This window comes from Pseudophryne corroboree, chromosome 5 (genome assembly GCF_028390025.1).
Source record: "Pseudophryne corroboree isolate aPseCor3 chromosome 5, aPseCor3.hap2, whole genome shotgun sequence".
In the NCBI taxonomy this organism is placed as follows: Eukaryota; Metazoa; Chordata; class Amphibia; order Anura; family Myobatrachidae; genus Pseudophryne; species Pseudophryne corroboree.
This window is the reverse complement of record NC_086448.1, coordinates 35584276-35604571: the sequence shown is the minus strand read 5'-3', so window position 1 is coordinate 35604571 and position 20296 is coordinate 35584276. Positions and strand designations below refer to the sequence as shown.

The following is a 20296-nucleotide window of genomic DNA, read 5'->3' as shown; positions in this document are numbered from 1 at the left end:
TCACTGCAGTTGATCGCAGCGCAGCGATCGGGTCAGATCTGCGCATGCACCAGCGCCGCAGTGCGCCTGCGCATGCTGGGCGGCCGAAGGCAATTGTATTGTAGCGATCGCATCTGCCTGATTGACAGGCAGAGGCGGTCACTGGGCGGGAGGGGGCTGGATGGCGGCGTTAAGCCGCCGTTTAGGGTGCACGGTCTGGCCAACGCAGGCGTGGCCGGCCCATTGGGGGGGCGGGCCGCGGCGGCTGCATGACGTCACACGCAGCCGCTGCGACCCGGGCAGCGAGGAGGTTCTCCCAGCTACAGGAGCTGAGCTGGCTGGGAGTTACTCCTGAAATGCAAAAGCATCGTCACTGTGCTATGCTTTTGCATTTCTGCGGGATGGGGGGGGCGGCACTGACATGCGGGGAGGACTAGCCCTGTGCTGGGCGTCCCCCCGCATGTCTGAGTGCCTGATTGTAGCTGTGCTAAATTTAGCACAGCTACGATCAACTCGGAATGACCCCCATCATCCGGTCTTCTCAGTACATCAGAACAGTTAGTATCCCTGCCCGGTCTGATAGCTGTCACCGTGTTAGCTGAGCATAGAACTATGGCATCCAGTATACAGATAGGTATTCTGCCCAGCTGGCCTGTCTTGGAAAGGAGCATTTACATCAACAGCGTTTGCCAGTGTATTTGTTATAGTCAGTATGTGCGCAGACATTGGCTACCAGCGCGACACACAACAGACAGAACAGGAAATCCAGGCAATGTAATCCAGAGTGACCGATCACATGCAGTGTGACACAGGGGGAGATTTATCAAAGCGTGGAGAGAAAGTACCAGCCAATCAGCACCTCTTTGCTATGTTACAGGCTGTGTTTGACAAATGTCAGTTATGAGCTGATTGGTAGTTTAATAAAGGCTGTGATAACCCCCCCCCCCCCCCCGCCCCAATAGGCAACACGCCGTATTCGCTGTAGCTGCGTTATACCAGTTGTGCTTTGTAGCTGTTACGTTTCCTGGGGACATATTCCATGAATTAGAGCCATGTAATAACATCTCACACAGTGACTGCTACACACGCAATGCTGCATTTTTCCCAGTTTCCAGGGGGGTAATTTCCTAGGAAATGTGTCCAAATTGTCCTCTAGTCATTATGATTCTCTAACTCTCCATAGGATCTTGCACTATTTACTTTCCAACGCTTGTTGTGCTGACACGGAACTGGGAGAATCGGCAGTGTCGGTGCTGATACCTCGCGCCGTCGCTCAGAAGAACCCCTCTTATAACACTTTTGTTATGTACAGATAGTGCCCTGGTGACGTATTACATGGGAGAATGCGCCTGGCACCGGCCTCACATCCTGTCACAGTGAGAACTCTGAAACAATAACACTAAGCTTTAAGGGGCCCGTACAGCAACAATCTATCAGGACAATGCTATGCTGATCAATTGTGTAAAACAGCAAAATCCGACATATCGGAGACCCTTAATTTGCTGATACTGACCCAAAAATTATCAGAATTGTTGCCTTGGGGATTTCTAAAATATTGGATTTTGGCAGTCGTCGGAGAAACGGGAATCAGTGAATCAGATCAGAGCTTCTTTCTGGAGACACAGGTCCAAAACCCAAAAATAAAGAAACGCTAGCAGGACGATTTATTAAAGGTCCAAATGCACTATCACTCAACAATAAGTGTGTCACGATTTGACTTTCAACACTCATGTACTAAGTGATTTATCTTGTGACTTACCTTTGCTACCTGTCTTGCAGGTCAGGTTTTCGGCATGTTCTGTTCTATGCATGGATGTCACCATGTTAGTACATGTCAGTTGATTGCATTCTCCCCAGTCAGAGTACACCTAGCCTCAGCTGACTCTGGCAGCCAATCAGAGACCTGCAACTGCTATGTACATCGTCTCTGAAGATCAGATAACTGCCAGAGCAATAAGTCGCATCCTGACTCTCAGGCTCCTGTTTGTAGTAAGCCTCATTGCTAATCCTGGCTCCAGTGAAATTAAGACTATGGTTCTCAGTTTCCATAGTTTATTGCATTGCTGGATTCCCTGTCTGTGAAGCCTTCCAACCACAGACAAAGTTTAATTCAGCTTAGTTTCTGTTATCCAGCTACAGCATACCTGTTTCCAGCCCCACAACTCTAAACAGACCAGCTACATCTCACTGATTCCTGAACTGTCCAGTGCATATCAGTGTTTCCAGTCTGCAGTAAACTACAGTTTGTGCATGTCTCTGTTTCTGAATTTGCTGTGACTCTTTCCAGGCCAATCGTCCACCTGTGAGTTTCACCTGTGCTTCCAGCCGGCTGTTTCCAAATTGCACAGTGTAATTTCAGACCCATTTACCTGTTGCTGATTTAGTGCACTCCTCACTCTGCTACACGGTTCCTGAATCCTGGCATGCTATTAACCCCTGAATCTCCTGTAAACTAGCAAATAACTCTGTGTGTACCTTTCCTAGCTCCTGGCCACAGTACCAGCGCCCTGTAGCACTGACTCTATCCTCCAGTGTCCTGAGATATTTAAATTTCTATCCAAGCTCAGTTACAGCTAGTATCCAGTTCCACCAGTACCTGCCCGGTGTCCAGTCACAGAACTGCAGGTTCCAGCCAGCGTCCAGTCCCACCGGTTGTGGCTGATGACCAGCTCTAGTCTACTGTCTCCAATCCAGAGGTCAGCTCCACTGGATCCAGTCCAACATCCAGTACCATTGGTTCCTGCCCAGTCCGGTTCCAGAAGCTAAGCCAGTCCCAGCCTGGTGTCAGTACAGTCCAGCATAAGAAGCTAAGGGAGACATTTACTAAGCAGTGATAAGAGTCGAGAAGTGAGCCAGTGGAGAAGTAGCCCCATAAACCAATCATCAGCTCTGTATAATTTTATAGTATGCAAATTATAGCTGTTACTTCAGTGCTGATTGGTTACCATGGGCACTTCTCCACTGGATCACTTCTCCGCTCTTATCACTGCTTAGTAAATGTGCCCCTACGCCGATTCCAGTCTGGTGTCATTATTTCTCCAGTTTGGTATCAGACGCTAATTTCAGCCCGGCTTCACTATCTCTCCATCCGGCCCAGCCCGGTATCTAGAGCCTTAGCCGGTCCCAGACCAGCATCCAGAGCCTTAGCCGGTTGCAGCCTGGTATATAGAGTCTTAGCCGGTTACAGCCTGGTATGTAGAGCCTTAGCAGGTCGCAGCCCAGCATCTAGAGCCTTAGCGGGTCGCAGCCCAGCATCTAGAGCCTTAGCGGGTCGCAGCCCAGCATCTAGAGCCTTAGCCGGTCGCAGCCAAGTATGTAGAGTCTTAGCCGGTCGCAGCCTGGTATATAGAGTCTTTGCCGGTCGCAGCCTAGTATATAGAGGCTTAGCCGGTCGCAGCCAAGCATGAGGAGCCTTAATTCCAGCATTACCACTGCTAGTCTGGTTACACGTCAAACCATTGACGTTGAGTCTACTACAGCAAGCAGCTTTATTAGTGCTCCAAGCTATACTCTCTTCAGTTTCCTTTATTGCCTAATGGTTCTAGACCCTGTGTACACAGACAAAGTCAAATGGACCTAGACAAGACAGATCCTGACAGTGTGAATCCAGGTTATCACTGGTAAGGGGACCTATTGATGGATAGGCTCCCAGGAGAGGGAAACCGGTAGCTGTAAGGCCAGGGTGGGCTTCCACGATCAGTAATCTCACGGTGACGGTTCTGTTTGGTAAGACCTCTGTGAAAACGTGTCTGTAGCTTCTCATTGCAGAGATAAAATATCCTCACTTCAGGCCACATTTATATAATAACACAAAAAGTAATTGGGGCAACAACGGATGGGGGAGATGTATCAAACCTTTGAGAGATAAAGTGGAGAAGTGGCCCATAGCAACCAATCACATTCTAACTATAACCTGTGCTAGATAAACGGTGGAAGATGATTGGTCGCTGTGGGCAACTTCTCTACTTTATCTCACTACAAAGCTTGATATATGTGTAATATAAATATTATATAATAGGCCTAAAGGTTTGTTTGGTTTTTAACCCAAAAAGAAAAAAAATGGGAACAATATTAATAATAATATAATTAATAATAATAATAAAAAAGTGTATTCTGTATAACTAAACAACTGGGTGGAGACGTAACAGGGCCCCAGCGTCTGCCAATAATAATGGTGATCGCACAGCTTAGATCACAGGGGCTTTTGTTCTCCTGTAAGTGATGATTCTTCCAAAATCCTAAACAGCCCATAATCCCGTGCACGGATGAGATGGCTCCAAAGTCCTCCGGCCTGTGCCTTAATTCCAGGGTGTAACCATGGAAACCATCCAGCCCTGAGGCCTGACCCCGTGGACCAGCCAGGGCCGGCAGTGAGATTACTGTGTGCGAGACATGACAGAGAATGTCTCTCTGTACAAGCTGTGCGTTATTCTGCTGTCTGCGTCGTAGCGATGCGCAGGGCCTGACACCAAAGCCACCTCACTATAATGGTGTTATACCCGTCTCAGGGGGGACAGCAGTTACATATTGTTTATATTTTCCGGGGGCATGCAATGCCAAATAACACTGGTCCGCAGCCTGTGAGACGAGACCCCCATAGTCAGGTATATGTGTTTTTTAGAGCCAGCCCAGAACAACGGCACTCTGGGGGAGATGTATCAAGTCTTGGAGAGATCTTTTGTCAGGTTTTTTTTTCAAGCACAACCTGTAAAACTACAGTAAAGAGCTCATTGGATAATACTTTATCTCTCTCCAAGGATGGACACAGCCCCCTCTCTAGCACTGCTGTTGGCCTGATTTTACTTTGATTAGTATTGCTGTTTTCCGAGCCTTCGCTTAGTACATTTACCCCCTGGGGACTCTAATGCTATGGGTGACCGGTGGTCCCTATTGTATTTTATCTGTTTCTCATTGATAAATTGTGATTTACCCATAGTATATGGGAAGTTGTACTGTGCAGATGTTTATGCATACTGATTACAAACAGATACTAAGGGGCCTATTCATCATCTTTTATGGGCCCATTGCACTCGTTACACATTAGTTTCCGCGTATTGTCAGTAATGGGAATATTGGGAGTCATTCCGAGTTGAGCACAGCTACGACCATTCACACTGACATGCAGGGGGACACCCAGCACAGGGCTAGTCCGCCCCGCATGTCAGTCCCGCCCCCCCCCCCCCGCAGAAGTGCAAAGGCATCGCACAGCGGCGATGGCCTCCATAGAAAAATAGGCCCACCACCATGAAAGCATGATGACCAGAGAGACTTGCATTGTTTTTACATAAAGCTGTTTTCTGCAGCGGGGTACACTGGTATTCCATAGGGAATAACATTGGGGTGTAGAGTTGGATCTTGATCTGAGGCACCAACAGGCCAAAGCTTTGACTGTTCCCAGGATGCACTGCACCGCCTCCTCTATAGCCCCGCCTCCAGGCACTGGAGCTCAGTTTGTAAGTTGGTGCCTGCAGTGCAGGAAGCTAACAGATGGGGCTGCGCTAGGCAGCCCTAATAAGAGCTTTTTTGAGAAGAAAGAAGACTGTGACCAGGCTGTTCTTCTAACTCGCCCTGATTATCTTCCTAAGGTGGTGTCACCTTTCCACCTTAACCAAGAGATTGTGGTTCCGACCTTTCTTTCTCCTGGTTTGTCCTCCAAAGAGCGGTCTTTGGATGTGGTACGGGCTCTCCGTGTATATATATGGAGATGACTGTCTCTATCATGAGGTCTGATTCTCTTTTTGTCCTTTTTGGTTTTCACAAACGTGGCTGGCCTGCGAATAAGCAAACTTTGGCCAGATGGATTACAATGGTGATTGCACATGCTTATGCGCAGGCTGGTCTTCTACTCGGTCGGTTGGAGCTTCTTCGGCGGCCCGCCGTGGCGCGTCCGCAGAAATATTGTGCAAGGCGGCTACGTGGTCCTCAGTGAACACGTTCATAAGGTTCTATGCCTTTTATACTTCCGCCTCACAGGATGCCCTCTTTGTACGCCGGGTTCTTGTGCCCGCTACACTGCATCCCCTCCCATGAGGAACTGCTTTAGGACATCCCCGATGTTATTCCCTGTGGAATACCAGTGTACCCCGCTGCAGAAAAGGAGATTTATGGTAAGACTTACCATAGTTAAATCTCTTTCTGCAAGGTACACTGGATTCCACAGGGCGCCCACCCTGACGCACTTAGCTTCTTTGGGTTTGTATGGCATTAGCCGCTGGTACATTCTCCTGTCGTGAGAATGTGGTTCTCTGTGGCTAACATCTACCGTCTCTCTTACCTGCTACTGCATTGGACTGCAGTGGCAAACGCAGTATTTTCATGGGGGGGGTTTCCGTACGTGTGTGTGTGTGCTCGTAATTGAGTAGCCAGCACACTGCACAAGCTGTGTGTGTGTGTGTGTGTGTGTGTGTGTGTGTGTGTGTGTGTGTGTGTATATATATATATATATATATATATATATATATACACACACACAGAACATCTGTACATAGACATACACACACATACTGTACACAGCATACATGTGTACACGCACAGTTTACATGCACACATCATACACACACAGTATACATGCAAACATACATACATAGTATGCATGCACACACACTGTACATACACACATACATAGTATACATGCACACAGCATACATACACACACACACACACACACACACACACACACACACACACTATACATGCATACAGCATATATACATACACACAGCATACATAGTTACACACACTATACATGCACACAGCATACTGTACATACACACACAGTATACATGCACACACAGTACACATGCATACAGCATATATATATACATACACACACAACAAACATACATAGTTACACACACACACTATACATGTACTTAGCATACATACATTAATACACACACACTATACATTTTATATAGCAATACACATACCCATTAACATTAAACAGAACCCCCTCCTCACCTTACACTACTCTCAAACTACAGTGGGAGCCGAAAACAGCAGACACTGCCTCACGTAGCTCTGTCTCATGGCCCCTTGAACTGCCTGAGAGGAGCTGCGCGCTTCCGCTGCAGCTCCCCCTACAGGCAGCCAGCAGCGGCAGCAGCCAGGTTCTCACCGTCACTCGGACAGTGTAAGGAGGAGGGAGCTGCTGCATAAGCTTCTCCTCATTAAAAAAAAAAAAAAAAAAATCCGACGGAAGCGCCGATGGATCGGAGGCCAGGGGGGGTTTCTAGGTACTCGGAAACCCCCCCTGCGTGCGCGTATGGACTGGTTAACAAAACTGAGCTCCAGTGCCTGGAGGCGAGGCTATAGAGGAGGCATCCGGGGAAGAGTCAAAGCTTTAGCCTGTTGGTGTCTCGGATCAGGATCCAACTCTACACCCCGATGTTATTACCTGTAGAAACCAGTGTACCTCGCAGAAAGAGATTTGATAATGGTAAGTCTTACCATAAATCTCCTTTATTTTTAATTATTATTTCACTTATTAATTTTCGGTAATACAGGTATAGATTGCAGCGGTGTTGAAGCATCCCACACTGACCCTGATCATGCTTGTGTCTACGCTGCACACGGGTGCAATGCTGGCACTTGGATATGACATAATCTCCTTGCCCCAGGAAAGCGCCTCTCCGTGCTGTGTCGGACGACCCAGGTTATCTGTTTCCACTGCAGCTCACCCGGGTCCTTGCTGGGTAAAACCCTGCTAGCTACCAGGGTTGGATACCTGGCTCACTGGACCCAAGTGGACCCTTTTCCACGGAGCAAAATCCTGGGTCGATGCGCGTTCAGTTGCAATAACGTGGGATTTAGATGTTAGTGGAAAAGGGGTACAGGTTGAGTATCCCTTATCCAAAATGCTTGGGACCAGAGGTATTTTGGATATCGGATTTTTCCGTATTTTGGAATAATTGCATACCATAATGAGATAACATGGCGATGGGACCCAAGTCTAAGCACAGAATGCATTTATGTTTCATATACACCTTATACACACAGCCTGAAGGGAATTTTAGCCAATATTTTTAGTAACTTTGTGCATTAAACAAAGTGTGTCTACATTCACACAATTCATTTATGTTTCATATACACCTTATATACACAGTCTGAAGGTCATTTAATACAATATTTTTAATAACTGTGTGTATTAAACAAAGTTTGTGTACATTGAGCCATCAGAAAACAAAAGTTTCACTATCTCACTCTCTCTCAAAAAAGTCCGTATTTCGGAATATTCCGTATTTCGGATATTTGGATATGGGATACTCAACCTGTATAATACTGAACGATAAGGGGGAATTGAATGGTGAGAGGGTAATAATGTATCTCATGTAGTAATGGGGAATTGAATATTCCCTTATTAGTCACTGCAAAAGCGCAATCCCACAGCCGCAAATTATATTTAGTGGGGTCACGCCTCATAGGCTGCGAGCAGAAAACCGCTGAAAGCCATGCCGGCATCGGCTTGCGGGTAATTGTGGCTTAAAGTTATATATTTATTAGTGGAAGCGAATGCAGCATCGTAATGTTCCATGTTTAGTCACAGTTACAATTACTTCTCTGAGCTTCATATTTAGGGAGAAATGTAGCAAGACTTGGAGAGAGATAAAGTAACAGCCGATCAGCTCCTAACTGCCATGTTACAGGCTGTGTTTGAAAAGTGACAGTTACTGACACTGCAGGAGCTGATTGGTTGGTACTTTATCTCTCTCCACTTTGTCTCGCTCTGAGCTTAAATCTCCCCATTCATCAGTAGTCCGGAGGAGACCTCACAGGAGATGAGGTATGAGTGAGGTGAGACCTCAGAGGAGACGAGGAATGAGTGAGGTGAGACCTCAGAGAAGATGAGGAATGAGTGAAGTGAGACCTGAGAGGAGATGAGGAATGAGTGAAGTTAGACCTGAGAGGAGATGAGGAATGAGTGAGGTGAGACCTGAGAGGAGATGAGGAATGAGTGAGGTGAGACCTGAGAGGAAATGAGGAATGAGTGAGGTGATACCCCAGTGAAGATGAGAAGTGAGTAAGGTGACACCTCAGAGGAGGTGAGGAATAAGTGAGGTGAGACCTCAGAGGAGATGAGGAATGAGTGAGGTGAGACCTCAGAGGAGATGTGGAATGAGTGAGGTGAGACCTCAGAAGAGACAAGGTGTGAGTGAGATGAGACCTCAGAGGAGATGAGGAATGAGTGAGGTGACACCTCAGAGGAGATGTGGAATGAGTGAGGTGAGACCTCAGAAGAGACAAGGTGTGAGTGAGATGAGACCTCAGAGGAGATGAGGAATGAGTGAGGTGACACCTCAGAGGAGATGAGGAATGAGTGAGGTGAGAGCTCAGAGGAGATGAGGAATGAGTGAGGTGAGACCTCAGAGGAGATGAGGAATGAATGAGGTGAGACCTCAGAGGAGATGAGGAATGAGTGAGGTGATAGCTCAGAGGAGATGAGGAATGAATGAGGTGAGACCTCAGAGGAGATGAGGAATGAGTGAGGTGACACCTCAGAGGAGATGAGGAGTGAGTGAGGTGAGTCCTCAGTGGAGATGAGGAATGAGTGATGAGAGCTCAGAGGAGATGAGGAATGAGTGAGGTGAGACCTCAGAGGAGATGATGAATGAGTGAGGTGAGACCTCAGAGGAGATGATGAATGAGTGAGGTGACACCTGAGAGGAGATGAGGAATGAGTGAGGTGAGACCTCAGAGGAGATGAGAAATGAGTGAGGTGACACCTGAGAGTAGATGAGGAATGAGTGAGGTGATAGCTCAGAGGAGATGAGGAATGAGTGAGGTGAGACCTCAGAGGAGATGAGGAATGAGTGAGGTGATAGCTCAGAGGAGATGAGGAATGAGTGAGGTGAGACCTCAGAGGAGATGAGGAATGAGTGAGGTGATAGCTCAGAGGAGATGAGGAATGAGTGAGGTGAGACCTCAGAGTAGATGAGGAATGAGTGAGGTGTGTCAGCGTGGGAGACTCTAGCAATCACTTTACAAGGAAAATAAAGCTTTTTTTTTTTCAAATTCTGTTATGCAACAAAATCCGCCGGATTCTGTCTCTTCTGCAAACGTGGGGAATGGTCACCTGTCATTCCCAGGAGGTTACAGAGGTTTCAACGTGGGAGCGGCTGCTAAGCTCCAGCGCCAGGCACTAAATACAGACAATGTGTATTTGTTTTCCACGAACTTGAATGTTTTTTTTTATTCGATTCTATAACAGTACATGCAAAGAACATAAGACGTATTTAGAAAAAAAGGTTTGCAGTCTTGTGGTGTAAATGGATGGAAAAAGTAGCCTGGTGTTTCCTTCCCCGGAAAAGCTGAGCATCAGCCGTTCTATATAGGCTGCATATAAATACTGCATTTCCCAAGTTGTTCTACACAGTGGGACTGGTTGTGAGGTGGCTGCCTCTCTTTTCTTGCACACACACAGCGCAGAAGCGATTTTACACATTTTTGCTTATCTCCGTTTCCAAGCTGGACTGAATTTTGCATCAAATGGGTGTCCTGAGGCGGGAACTAGGTGTGGCATTGTGATTGCGTGGAACTATTGTGTGGGCGTGTCATGGAAGTGTTGTGGGCATGTAGCGTGTAGAGTTTTGTGCTATTCGGCGTCGTACGTACAGGGAAGGGAAGCCTGTGTCTGGCGGCTCTCTGGCACGCAACGTGGGGCTGGTGCAAGCTACAGTACTAATGGTGACTTTTGTGGCCATTAATGGAAGAACAGTGGCAGAGCGGCTTCCCTTTTGGAGACGCATGAATCTTAATGTAGTCTTCCATCAGAGTATGTCCTCCAATGTGAGCGACTAAGTGTCGGAGTTCGCAACCAGTTCAGCAACGCACCAGCGACCATTCCATAACACGCACATAAAAAGGGCCATCTTTCTGCTACTGAATAGCGCTGTTGAAAAATATCGACCATTTCTACAAATAACTGCACTGAATCAGCCCCATAGTGAATATTGAGATACTATAGCACTACATTTCTATCATCCTGCTTGTGTTCCCTTTGCCAAGTCCCATGTGGTATAATTTCTTCAGCAGAAATAGCTTAATGTTTAGATTTTACATGCAGGTTCTGTATGCATTACACCTGCAGCAGTCTCATATCTTATGTAGTTATTTCTAGTATAAGCTCTGAGGTGCCAGCCATTTTCTTTTTCCTTTATTACTCCCTTTGAATTACAGTGCTGAGTTACTCACATGCAATATAATCACATGTTGAGAAAACTTTGTTAGGTCTGTGGGCACCTTAAGATGTCCATCTGATTGAGGAATTGTCCCGAGAGTCTGTGATGTATTAAAGTTATCACATAGAAGACTTATTTTGAGGGTGATGTATAAATCAATGTAAAGAGTGGACACTGATTTATACATCAGTGTCCACTCTTTACACTGATTACCCATAGCAACCAATAAACTTCAACATGGCATTGATCAAGTGCATTCTATAAAACTTGTCCATTGTTTTACTCTGCATGATATACCTCCTCCTTTGTTTGAACATGAAAACACCTGAGAAGTTTAGAAATGACCTTGCATCAAGTATAATTCGCTTGTCCTCAGTCATGCCGTGATGTGTCTATATGTATGACTCCCTGTACATTATACTTCTGTCTTCTTGTTTCTTTCCAGTTGACATTCAGGAGATTAAAGAGATTCGTCCTGGAAAGAATTCACGGGATTTTGAAAGGTATCCTGAAGATGCTCGTAAAGTAGACTCTTCCTTCTGCTTCATCATCCTGTATGGGACAGACTTCAGATTAAAGACCCTCAGTGTTGCCGGTCAGTTACAAATTACTAGTGTTTGGGGAAGGTGCAGTTAGTAATTATTAATATCCTTGTCCTCATATAATGCAGTCGTTAGAAAGTCTCAAGTTTTAGGGGTCAAATGGCCGCAGCTGGCGCAATAAACTACCAGCTACAATCAGGGGCGTCACTATGCTCTTAGATGCCCGTTGTGGTTGAAACTCCCCCGTGCATGCTTTCGGTGTGCGCCATCAGGGGGCATGGCCTTGCGGGAAGGGGCGTGGCCTATCCCCCCGAAACCCACCCCCCTCCCCCGCCTTTCATTACTCCGGTGGTCCCAGAGATGCCTGGTTCCCCCTGAAACTGTCTGGCTGCACTGCTGACTCCAGTCACTGAGGAGGAGCTAGTGTTTTGGGGTGACACCCTGTACCCATGTAGTGACGCCACTGGCTGTAATGCACAACAAGATATTTATACGGGATTCCAGACAAATATTGCTCCCTGGGTGTATAAGCACAATCCATGACACAATCCCTGTTAGATGGGGCTGGTCTATTACACACAGATGAGCCAGATTGTGACTACCTGCCTAATATGCTGCCGCCAATACAAGGTTGACTCACCGAGGCCTGGACTCTGCAAGACGGGTGAAGCTGCCCTGTGGTATCTGGTACCAGGATGTTAGCAGCGGATCCCTGATCTCCTGTTAGGTGAAAGTTGCAGCCTCTGCAGGAGAGACTTGCTGTTCTAAAGCATACGGTACCACAGTTGCCCGATCAGATTGAGATCTGGATATGGAGGCCAGTTCAACACCTTCATCATGTTCCTCAAACCATTCTTGAATAAGCTGTGCAGCGTGGCAGGGGGCATTGGGCCTATTGCTATCTTTTGCCGTACGCACTTGCGACTATATGCTAATATGGGCAGAAGGTAACCCGAGCATAAGGGCACCCACCGCTGTCACATCATTTCCGTCCGGTGGTGTACTACTGCTGATACATCGGTACCATCGCTGCAAATCGAGTCATCACACAGAGCCTGAGTGCCTCTGAAGACTGAGCTGCTCTCCCGGGACGCAGGGGGCTGTAAGATCTCAACTGTTAATTTATACACGCACAGAAAACGCCGTCTGAACGGCCACGACATGCCTGCGTTTACCCGACCACTCCCTGTTACCACCATGAAATGGCGTCTTCCTGTCATTCACTTTGCGACTAATTCCTTGGTGCGACAGCCATTGCATTGCAATCGCTGCGCATGCTCACTGCGGCTCAGATGCATGCGCAGTAAGAAAACACTGACAGTTTTGCGTACAATAGCCGCTTTGCGACCGCATCTGTATCATGCCCATTAACCTGCTGAAAGATTCTGCCCACATGAGAGTAAAAGTAAACCATCGCCATGAAAGGACGTACCTGGGGCCTACTTCAGGTCGCATCGCTGTAGGTCCTGTCCTGCTCATGCGTGGGCCGGCCAATGCGATTGCGGGAAAGGAGGGGGGTGGCGACGGACCGTTCCAATGGTATGTAGGGAAAAAACGGTGGGGAATGGGGGGGGGGGGGGGGGGGTTGCGGTCGTCCAAGCCATGACTTTCCCTCCTCAGAGCACTGTCAGTAGCCACTCACCACAAATGGCCTTGAGCACCCCACGAGCCTTGGCGTTTTGGAAATGCTCAAACCCAGTCATCTGGCCATAACAATTTGTCCCATATCAAAATCAATCGGGTGTTTACACCTGTCCATATCTTCTGCACTCGACACATCGGCTATGAGTACCTGATGCCTGGTTACCATGTAATATATACCTGACCTTGACATGCGTGGTTGTCATAACATAATGTCTTGGCTCATTAAAATAAATTATATATTTTGTGTGTGTATATATATATATATATATATATATATATATATATATATAGCAAAGAAATGGAGCACTCACCAGTCTCAGTATTTAGATATGCACCAGATTTATTACATTGACAGCATAATTCAGCTGTACCTTACAGCATATATGGTACCAGATGTACCTTCCAGCATACAGGGTATCTCAAACGTTTTCGGTCCTTGCAGACCATCATCAGGAGATATTCAATGATATTCAAAGAAAGCTGTCTTAACCATTCAACAATTCATCAGCTGCATATCTGGCCATGCCTCACCGGCTCCTTAAATACCCTAAAATTCAAAATTCGCGCCAAAACGGCGTCATAGTGACCTCATTGTGTGGGCGGAGCCACCCAGTCCACACTGAATTATTACCAATACATATATGTCCAATATATTAGACCTTACCTATTAAGCATTACATATAGCATTTTCGCCAACATGTAGTTAATAAACACGTCACAGTCAAACCACATCTTACCCTTTGTTGTTACCTTTGTCAACGGATCCCGTGAGCCGCAACACGTGACCACAAGTCACGTGATAGCGGAAATGATGTGCCGCTTTCGGTTACTAGGTAACCGAAGGACGCTTTACTATTTCACAGATCCTGTAAGCCGCTATATATCACAGCAAGTCACGTAATAGCGGAAGTGACGAACTACAATCAGTTGCTAAGTAGCCACCAAAACGATCAACCTGTCAAGACTTTGAGTGTACAAACATTATTAGTTGCTTAGCAACCATACCACTAGATCATATCTAGATCTCACAGCAAGTCACGTAATAGCGGAAGTGGCGAGCTACATTCGGTTGCTAAGTAACCACCAAACCGATCAACCTGTCGAGGCTTTGAGTGTACAAACCCTATTAGTTGCTTAGCAACCATACCACTAGATGCAATATCGCAACCTTAAAGAAGGCTACTATCAAACTAGACGTATGTTCATTCCTTTCTTAAAGGGGCAAGGACATAATTATTAGTAATTAAAAGGGAAAGGAGCCGGTGAAGCATCGCGGACAGCATAACACACATATCAAAAAATTCTTAACCACTAAATAAATTCTTAGACAAAAGATTATATCATCAAGCAAACAGCTATATCTATACGCCTGCTAACCTATCCAACACTCAATATACATCTTTAGTCTACTACTATAAAAAATACATTAATATTCTTTTTTTCTTTTTTCTTTATCTCATTTTTTACTTTTCTTTTCTTTTTTTCTTTTTCATTTTATATGTTATATTCTTTTTTTCTTTTTATCTTTTTCTCTAAAAATATTCTAAACTTGTTTAAAATATTATTTAGAAGTGCATTGGTCCTATATACATTATCTCAGGAACACCCCTAATGGGTTGTTTTCATTAAGTCCATGCGGGGCCAGTGTCCCCAACCTAAAAATCCATCTGGCTTCCAGTTTCTTTAGGATCATGGCTCGATCACCCCCTCTTATGGGGTCTGGTACCCAATCGATCAATCTGCATCTAAGTGCGGAAACCTGATGGCCTGCTGTCAGAAAGTGTTGGGCCACAGGTTTATCTGTCCGTCCTGAGATCACTGCCTGGTGAATAGAGCTCCTGTGGTTCGCCATTCGTTCTCTAAAACTGCATGTGGTCATTCCAACGTAAGCTAAGCCACAGGGGCATAAGAGCATGTAAACTACAAAACTCATTCTGCAGTGCAATTTATAGCGAATCTGGATTGAACTTCCAGTATGTGGATGTGGAAATGTGCTCCCAGGCAATAATGATCGACACGTTACACATCCCGCACATTTAAAGCATCCAGGTTTTCTAGAATTTAGCCATGTGCTGTCTTCACGTGGTACGAAGGATCGTCCCGGCTGCATCAAAATCTGCTTGAGGTTCCTACCACGCCGGTAGGCCATCATTGGTGATTTATTCATAGTACCCTTAAACTTCGGCTCAGATTGAATAATCGGCCAGTGTTTTTTGATGGTTTTAGTAATCACGGGAGACCTATCGTAATATTGCGTTACAAAGATCATTCGTCCTTGTTGACGATCTCGTTTCTGAGTCAGTCTCATCCGTGCTTTGTTTAGACAGCTTTCTATGACATTCCTCTTGTATCCCCTCTCGAGGAACCGCTCTTTCATCTGTGTGATCTGCAACTCAGCCTTTGCAGGATCAGTATTGTTGCGGAGTACCCTCATGAACTGGGATATCGGGAGGCTTGCTTTAAGGGCGGGTGGATGATTACTGGTTGCATATAAAAACGTGTTTCTGTCCGTCTCCTTTCGAAACAAGGTTGTACCCAATTTCTTTCCCACACGAAAAACTGTCACATCCAGGAAGTTGATGGATTCAGAGTCACATACCCCAGTAAATCGGACTGTGGATTCTAAAGTATTTAACTCATCCAACATTTGAAAAAACTCTCCCTTGGTGCCATTCCATAAAAGGAATATGTCATCTATATACCTTTTATAATATTGTATTTTACAACCAAACTTAGGAAGAATATTCATTGTCTCATAATCATGCATAAATATACCCGCGTACATCGGGGCCACATTTGAACCCATAGCGGTCCCCGAGCGCTGGATATAATAGTCACCTTGGTAAGAAAAATGATTATGTATTAATATCAGTTCCAACAATTCAAGGATACATTCACAAGGAGGATTTTGGGACCTACGTTTTACCATGAGTTTCCTGACGGCATCAATACCTGCTGAATGGGGGATTATAGTATATAATGATGAGACGTCTAAAGTTGCAAAAAGGACGTTCTCATCAATCTCCCCTAACTCAAGGATATTCTCCAAAAAGTTACTTGTATCTCTAAGATAACTTGGTATAAAAGGAATCAATTCCTGTAGAAAGCTATCCACAAAAATAGCTAAAGGCTGCAACAAGGAACCCCTGGCAGAGATGATAGGTCTGCCAGGGGGGTCCTTAAGGGACTTATGAACCTTGGGTAAGGTATAAATTAGAGGGCAGATAGGATGTTCAGTCTTAAGAAAAGATGAAATCTGCTCAGTTAACCACCCACTCCGCACAGCTGTGTCAATCACAGTGTCGACCTTCCTTTTAATGCCTGGAATAGGATTCATCTGGCATTTAAAGTACGTGGTGACATCCGCCAACTGACGTCTGATTTCTCTATCATAATCAGCTGTCCTTTGTATGACGATGCCCCCACCCTTATCGGCAGGGCGAATCACAATCGCATCATTATCCCTCAAGGACTTAAGTGCCTGCCTTTGCTCCTTGTTCAAATTATCAAAACTCCTCCTGTTAGTCCCTGTCCTACAGTCATTTTCTGTCATCCTCAGGAAGGTGCGTATACTCGCATTCGATGTTTGTGGATCAAATAGGCTCGGTTTCAAAAAAGGGTTACCTAAACGTTCAACACATCGATCACCTTTATCACTGAAGAAGTCCCTTAATCGTAATTTCCTACCAAACTTAAAGTGATCAATGGCAAAATTAAATTCATCATGTTTAGAAGATGGTACAAAACTCAACCCTAATGATAACAAAGAGTGTTCAGCCTCTGTAAGTATATGATCCGATAAATTAAATACACATTCTACGTCTGCTTTTTCCGCCACCTTTGCCCTGTGTCCCCCTCTCCGCGGATGCGGTCTCTGCGATTTTTTATGTTGCTTTGCTGGGGCCCTCCTCTGCCCCTGCCTAAAAAACCGCTCGGTGGGAGTTGGGCACAGGGTTCAGAGTCAGACGCTGACTGTGAGGTAGAGGACTCAACACCTGGCAATGTCCTCGTCCTCTGAGGGCGAAATGGCCTTTGCCTCCTACCACTGCTGGGACCACCTGATAGCCATCTATATACATTATGAGTGGTATAGTCGTTAGTCACAGTTTGTAATTTCTTCCTCTTAAAGGAGACAAGGTCTTCCTTATATGCATCAATTTGACTCTGAATTTTCTCACACCAATTTTCAGTTTTATCATTCTTAAGAGATGTTAAGTTAGTTTTTTCAAATTTCGCGATCTCATCACGAACTTTTACCAACTCAATACCGACCTCCTCAATGACCAATAAAATAAGGTCCAGAGAACATTTATTGAGGACCCCGCACCACTTGCTGCAAAACACAGCATTGGTTCTACCAATAGTTGGAGTATTAGTGATGCGGAATCCTCGTGGTATCCTCTTGGACCTATGATATTCGGATAAGAACTGGCCATGGAGTGTCAGTTCAATCTCCCTCTTTCTTAAACGTGTAATTTTAAATACTAAATCAATCGGTTTCTCCGCAGGGAGTCTTGCTATATGTAATGCTTAATAGGTAAGTCTAATATATTGGACATATATGTATTGGTAATAATTCAGTGTGGACTGGGTGGCTCCGCCCACACAATGAGGTCACTATGACGCCGTTTTGGCGCGAATTTTGAATTTTAGGGTATTTAAGGAGCCGGTGAGGCATGGCCAGATATGCAGCTGATGAATTGTTGAATGGTTAAGACAGCTTTCTTTGAATATCATTGAATATCTCCTGATGATGGTCTGCAAGGACCGAAAACGTTTGAGATACCCTGTATGCTGGAAGGTACATCTGGTACCATATATGCTGTAAGGTACAGCTGAATTATGCTGTCAATGTAATAAATCTGGTGCATATCTAAATACTGAGACTGGTGAGTGCTCCATTTCTTTGCTATATACAATTGGATGTTCGTGAGAGCCTCTTTGGATGACACCCCAGCGGATGGACTATGATCAAAACGTGAGTGCGCTAACCCTGTCACCTCTCCTTCTACTCTATTCCCTCCCCATCTCCCCTGTCTCTTTTTCTCGCCTCTCAGGTTCTATCTCTCTAGTCTCTACCCTCCTACAGTCATAATTACGAACCTGTGTGTCGGTCCCCACCCATTTGAATAGTCTCTGTACACCCTGAGACATAACTCTTTGCTGTATCTTTGCATTGTGGGAACCACATGTTCCTTATTATAAGGTTATATTTCTGTTATCGGTAATGTAATATTAGACAGAACAGCCCACCCCAAGAAAGGGGGGAGGCTGCAGTAATGTTTGTAACATGTAAAGTTTATACCCTGAAAATTAAAATAAACAATTTAAAAAAAAAAAAAAAACGTGAGTGCGACCCATATACCCATATATATATATATATATATATATACAGAAAACAGAAGAACAGGCACTCCCATAAAGGTATTGTCACTGCACCGGTGCCATCCCAAAGGAGATTTTTAAATAGAATGAAAGAAGAGCGGCACTCGGCGTCTTGAGGTCAAAAAATTGTATTAGAACAACACATATAGAAGTCCGACGTTTCGGGGCTCACATGCCCCTTTGTCCACCTTGACAAAGGGGCATGTGAGCCCCGAAACGTCGGACTTCTATATGTGTTGTTCTAATACAATTTTTTGACCTCAAGACGCCGAGTGCCGCTCTTCTTTCATTCTATTTATATATATATATAATTGTAGCAGATTTGTCACGTCACCTCAATGTGCGCACAGTGGAAGCCTGGACATTTGCCTCAATGGCTCCTACAGTGGGGGAGACGGGACAAACCCAAAAGGGTAGGGCCAGCCGCTGGGAATGGGGTAAGTATGGAAGCTGGGGGCCGGGGGAGCACTAGACAGAACAGAGAGGGTGAGGACTTTGCACCCACTGAGGAAAGCCACAGAGCCATTGTAGAAACATTGCAAGGTATAGTGTTGTGCTGTAACCCACAGCAACCAGTCACAGTTTAACTTTGTTTTCTCCAGTGCTGCTCAGGAAATAAAAGCTTGCTACATATTGGGCCATGTTAGGGAGCAGGCCCGTCTCTCTGGGTGTTTATCAGAGGAAATGACATTACCGACCGTTAGTAAAGGCTGTGTATGTGCTAAGGGCGCACTCGCTGATCTGCTGTTGTGTGTGCAGGGGCACCAAAAGGATATATTTGGAAACAGGTTGCAGGCGATGGTCTGAGAGTGGGCGATTGGTTTCCACCTTCTCTAAAAAAAGTCTCAGAATTCTAAATAATTGTCACTTTACTGACGGCTGCTGCAGTAATTATATGGTGCATTTAAGGAGCAAACCCACAGACCTCCCCTAACTCACTGTATATATACAGTACTGCTTGATTATATATATATCTCGCCCTCAGTGGTAGCAGAGACAGGGCATAGAGCACCACAGTGTTGCCATATAAACGAGATTTATCTCTGGTTACATCTGGCCTGTCAGGTTCTGTAATATAATATAAGGTGTAATTATCTGATGGCAGCAGCTGTGAGTGGAGGAGGACGGAGCAGCCAGCGTCGGGCTTCCCACTCTCGGCGCTATAGTACAAATGTAGATCTGAAAGACTTTCATACATCTGACTAATCGCTGAAGCAGAAACTGAGGGCGCTCTGGTCCTGCAGCCGCCACATGTGACTGGAACCAATATCTAACTAATCTTATAGCTCTTACACAGTAGCTCATTCTCATTTTATTAGAATAAATGTCTGTATGTGATGCTGCGATATTAGGCTGACCATATTAGTTGCGTGTATGTGTGTGTGTGTTACATGCGTGCCCCTCCTACTGGGCAGCTGGAACCCTGCACTGAGAATGGAAGAGACGGTGGTTGTTACCCTCTCTGCCTATATAACCCACATACCATTCCCGGGGGGGGGGCCTCTGCTAATATAGCCCATAATACTGTAGTTCTAGCTTTCAACACTGAGAGCACCGGACGTTATTCAT

The 20296-nt window shown here is 45.6% G+C and overlaps 1 protein-coding gene across 1 annotated transcript in view; it reads left to right on the top strand.

Annotated features, from left to right (window-relative positions):
- Positions 1–20296, top strand: part of LOC134927147 (1-phosphatidylinositol 4,5-bisphosphate phosphodiesterase gamma-1-like) — a 150170-nt gene that overhangs the window by 62486 nt on the left and 67388 nt on the right. The window contains exon 2 of the mRNA XM_063921215.1: positions 11602–11751. Coding sequence (XP_063777285.1) covers positions 11602–11751 — 150 coding nt within the window. The remainder of the gene's footprint in view (positions 1–11601; positions 11752–20296) is intronic.